This window comes from Acinonyx jubatus, chromosome F2 (genome assembly GCF_027475565.1).
Source record: "Acinonyx jubatus isolate Ajub_Pintada_27869175 chromosome F2, VMU_Ajub_asm_v1.0, whole genome shotgun sequence".
NCBI lineage: Eukaryota > Metazoa > Chordata > Mammalia > Carnivora > Felidae > Acinonyx > Acinonyx jubatus.
The window spans coordinates 74,034,355-74,039,086 of NC_069394.1; the positions used below are offsets into that span (position 1 = coordinate 74,034,355).

The 4,732-nt window shown below is 48.9% G+C and overlaps 1 protein-coding gene across 1 annotated transcript; it reads left to right on the top strand.

Annotated features, from left to right (window-relative positions):
• The first annotated feature begins 3,086 nt into the window (after positions 1-3,086).
• On the top strand, positions 3,087-4,398 carry MOS (MOS proto-oncogene, serine/threonine kinase). Its single transcript, XM_015080691.3, has one exon. The coding sequence runs from the start codon at positions 3,298-3,300 to the stop codon at positions 4,342-4,344; it is 1,047 nt and encodes a 348-aa protein (XP_014936177.2). The 5' UTR covers positions 3,087-3,297; the 3' UTR covers positions 4,345-4,398.
• The last annotated feature ends 334 nt before the right edge of the window (positions 4,399-4,732 follow it).

The following is a 4,732-nucleotide window of genomic DNA, read 5'->3' on the forward strand; positions in this document are numbered from 1 at the left end:
AACGTCCTCCGGAGGATTACGGGACGATTCTGCATTGAAAGGCGGACGCACTTCTGTGTACGCCGAAGGGCAAGTTCGCAGCAGCGGGGCGCACACCACACCTCGGGCCGCTGGCCGCCTCGGGCGTCACGGCCTCGTCCACGTGCTTCTCCGCCCCCTGGGGAGCGCCGGGCCCGCGGCCGACGCGGCTGCGCGCTGGCTTCAGGGCCCCCCGTGCGCCGTGCAGGGGAGGCGCCCACGTCGTTGGTCCCGCTGCCTGCGCACGAGCCGCGCGGGGAGAGCGCCCTCCTGGGCCCCCGGGGCCGGCGAGCGGAGGCGCTGCCGGACGCCGGAGCCCGAGCCCCCGGCCCGGCCGCCCTTTGGGAAGGGAGACCTTGCGCGGGCACCAAGAGCGATTCTCTCCGACTGAAATCGGATTCAACGCGCTGGTAACTCGGCCCTCCGCTGTCGCAGCTTGTGAGAAACACGCCCTTGTCCGCCTGATCCCGAAGTAGCTCTTCGCAGAAGGGCTGCCAATCGGAGCATTTCCAATCATTGCCTTTTTTTGCTCCTCGGCGGGTGCACCCAGTGTCTCTCTCTCCGTTGTTTCATTAGCACTTCGAGGGTAGATAGTGCCCACCCTGTTATCAACAAATGTCATCCTTTGCCTTTATTTGGGGATGACACGGGTACGGCATTTGATCAGATTAATCTTAATCCTCTGCGTTTTTAGTATATTACAAGAAGGCAGTAGGCTCTTTGATCTTTAACCTCAAAATTTAAGTCGGAAAAACTAGTCAAACTTCAGATTGGTTTAGCTTGTAGTGAGTTACATCAGCCCTGGCAGGGTACATTTTAAACCACTATTGTTTAACAAATCGTTGTCTTACGGGTATCAACACCTATACACTGTTTATTATTAGTTTCATAAATAATAACTAGCAGTTAGGCATTAGTTATCAGGTCCTGATCTAAGTATTTGAAACAATTAGCAATTAGGTATAACTTTTCAGGTCCTGATCTAAGTATCTGGAACTCTGTTAATCCTGACAGCAATCCTGAGGTAGGGCGGATGAAACTGGAGGGCAGGCAGAAACCCAGGCCATCTGGCCCCAGAGGCTGTCTTAAAATGGATATTCAATGAAATACTTTTTTTAAAAAAAGATTAGCTTTAAAAAAAATTTAATGTTTATTTTTGAGAGAGAGACAGAGCACGAGCAGGGGAGGGACAGAGAGAGAGGGAGACAGAATCCGAAGCAGGTTCCAGGCTCTGAGCTGTCAGCACAGAGCAGGATATGGAGCTGGAACTCACAAAATCACAAACCCTGTGAGATCATGACCTGAGCGGAAGTTGGACACCTAACCCACTGAGCTACCCAGTCGCCCCAGCAATGAAATACTCTTGAGCAGATTGGCAGATGATGGGTATAATGAACTTGGGGCTTGTGAATATAGAGTACCACATTTTCATTAATACCTTACATTATATATAAATAATAAAATCAACCTTTGGAAAATGAACTCTCTATGCTCTTATCTTAACAATAAAAATTACATAACAAGTCACGTCATTTTGCCAAGAAGGTTATGACACTCTATTACTCTTCTTTGACTAATATTCACAGCATTCCTCATGCCAGGAAACTAAATTATACCTATGTGCCAACTATGTGACAACTATGAAATAAATTTTGCAGTATTGACTTACTGTAGAATTTTATTACTTTCTTATTTTACTCTCTCCACTGTCATCCTTTTGTATTTTGGGTTGGATTCAACCCCCTTTCTACTAAAATATTTCATAAGTGTCCACTTTTTAGACTTTTGTTGTTATCAGTGTGTACAGGACTCCCCAACTTTTATCCCAAAATAAAGAAGTTTAGTAATTATTATCCTAATTTAAGTGAAAAAACTGAAGCTCAAACAGGTTAAACACTATACACGAGATCACATACTAAGGCAGATGGGTAGTATAGACTAGAAATCCTATCCTAGGGCTCAACAGACTTCAAATGGCTTCTGTAAATGCCTTGGGTTTATTCTCATATCTTCTCAGAACGAATATATCTCAAAAGCATAGATCTATCATCATAAAAATATAGTTTAACATCACCTGTGTGCTCTCCGTACAAGAAGAACAGAACTTTGAAGACGTAGATCCTAACATGTTCCTCTGTTTTTTTATCAATAGGGTAATGTTGGTCTTTTCCCCAAAGATATGGAATGCAAATTAGTGGGAGGTAGGGAGTTTGTTATAGAAACTAGAAAGGAAGAATTTATGGTTGCACAGCAAGCCCCTGGTTTAATTTCAACATCTGGTTGTCCACATTACATATAGACAGTAGTGATTCTGTGCCATTTTTATTCAGATCTTTCCTCTCCTAGGATTCTCTATTTGTTATTATTTGAAGCTCTGATCATGGCTCTGAATCTGAATCTGTTCTTTTTTTCACCCCCTCCCCCACCCCCCCCCCCAACTCTGTTTGGACACTTCTGTAACTCATTTGCTGGGAAGTCGAGAATCTCTCTTGTAAGTGAGTTTACCGGGTGGGCCAAACTACCATGGCCCAGGGTTGTTAGGAAGTCGATACGTTGCTAAGAAGTCTTGCTAATTTGCTATATAAGCTGAATGGAGTGTCAGAGAATTTTCCTTTCCCCTGATGAACTTAGGAGATGGATGTTTTGACCTGTATCAGTGATTCTATTTGGATCGATTACTTCGAGGTTAGTTTTTTATCCATGTATGAATGTTGCACCTAATTATCCCTGTAATCGGTTAAACAAATGTCAGCTGTTCGTATTTCAACTCTTCCTGCCAATAACTGCTGGAAGTGATTTAATGCAGCTGGAAAACAACACTGACAATCATTATAGCCTGCAAAGTGTGAAATCATTTCATTGCACTATTGTGGTCTCCTTAGTCTGAGGACTGATCACGTTCTGCCGATGACACTTAAAAAAAAAAAAAAAGCCGGGGAAATACTGGGAAAAAGGGGGGGAGCCCAGGGGCAGCTCGGTGTTGTTTATCTGGTGAACTCTTCTCAGTCAAGAGCTTGTTTTTACAAGAAGGCGCTTTCAGCGTCGAAGGGAAATCCTGTCATCTGAAAAAGAGGGCTGTGCTTCATTCAAGATTGTTTCCCCCTTCTGATAAAAACACTTGCTGATTACACCCCAGATGCGGCTCCTTTGGGGGAAAATGAAGGAAGAGGAGAAAAACGCTGGGTGGAGCCAAGGCGTCGGCAGCAAGGCTTCCAAACTCCCGGGGCCTCTTCTCTTTTCGCTCGCCTGTGTGGCTCCGGGGTCCGCTTCGAAGGCGCGATGCCCTCGCCGCTTCCCCGGCGCGGTTACCTCCCCGGCGAGTTTTCGCCGCCGGTGGACTCGAGGCCCTGCAGCAGCCCTGCTGAGCTGCCAGGTAGGGCAGGGAAGCTCCTCGGGGGTGGCACTCCTCCCAGGGCCCCGCGGCTACCGCGCCGGCTGGCCTGGTGCTCCATTGACTGGGAGCAGGTGTGCTTCCTGCAGAGGCTGGGAGCTGGCGGGTTTGGCTCGGTGTACAAGGCCACCTACCACGGTGTTCCGGTGGCCATAAAGCAAGTGAACAGGTGCACCAAGAACCGACTGGCGTCCCAGCGCAGCTTCTGGGCCGAGCTCAACATCGCCAGGCTTCGCCACGACAACATCGTGCGGGTGGTGGCCGCCAGCACGCGCACGCCCGCAGGCTTTAACAGCCTGGGCACCATAATCATGGAGTTCGGTGGCGATGTCACCTTACACCAAGTCATATACGGTGCCCCCAGCTGCCCCGAGGAGGACGCGGAGCCTCGCCGCTGTGCCGGAGAGCAATTCAATTTGGGAAAGTGTCTGAAGTATTCCCTAGATGTCGTGAACGGCCTGCTTTTCCTTCACTCGCAAAGCATCGTACACTTGGACCTGAAGCCTGCGAACATTCTGATCAGTGAGCAGGACGTCTGCAAAATCGGCGACTTCGGTTGCTCCGAGAAGCTGGGAGATCTGCCGTGCTGCCGCACTCCCCCTTACCCCCCGGGGGGCACCTACACCCACCGAGCCCCAGAGCTCCTGAAAGGAGAGGCCGTAACGCCCAAAGCTGACATCTATTCCTTTGCCATCACTCTCTGGCAAATGAGTACCAAGGAGGCCCCGTACTCAGGGGAGCGGCAGTACGTGCTCTACGCTGTGGTGGCCTACGATCTTCGCCCGTCTCTGTCAGCAGCTGTCTTCACGGACTCCGTGTCTGGGAAAAGACTGGGGAAGATCATCCGGTGCTGCTGGAGGGCCAGTGCCTTGCAGCGGCCAAGTGCAGAACTCCTCCTGGTCGACCTGAACTCCTTAAGAGCTGAATTTGGCTGACTCTAAACCTGTATCAAGATAGGCTTTGTCTTTGTTTCTGCTCGTTTTTAAAGAAGTGACCATGTAGAAAAAAAAACATATCTGCGGGATGGGTTTTTAGAAAATAAAGTTATTAAAAACTCCTTTTTTGTCTCCAATACCTTTTCTTTTTTTAACTTATTTTGAGAGAGAGATGGGGGGTGGGGGAGGAGTAGGAGGGGTCGAGAAAGAAAGAGGGAGAGGGAGAATCCCAAGCAGGCTCTCTGCGCAGAGCCCGATGCGGGGCTGGAACTCCTGAACCGTAAGATCATGACCTGAACCGAAATTAAGAGTCAGACGCTCAACCGACTGAGCCACCCAGGCGCCCCTCAAATACCTCTTCTAAGACACACAGCACAACTACAAATCT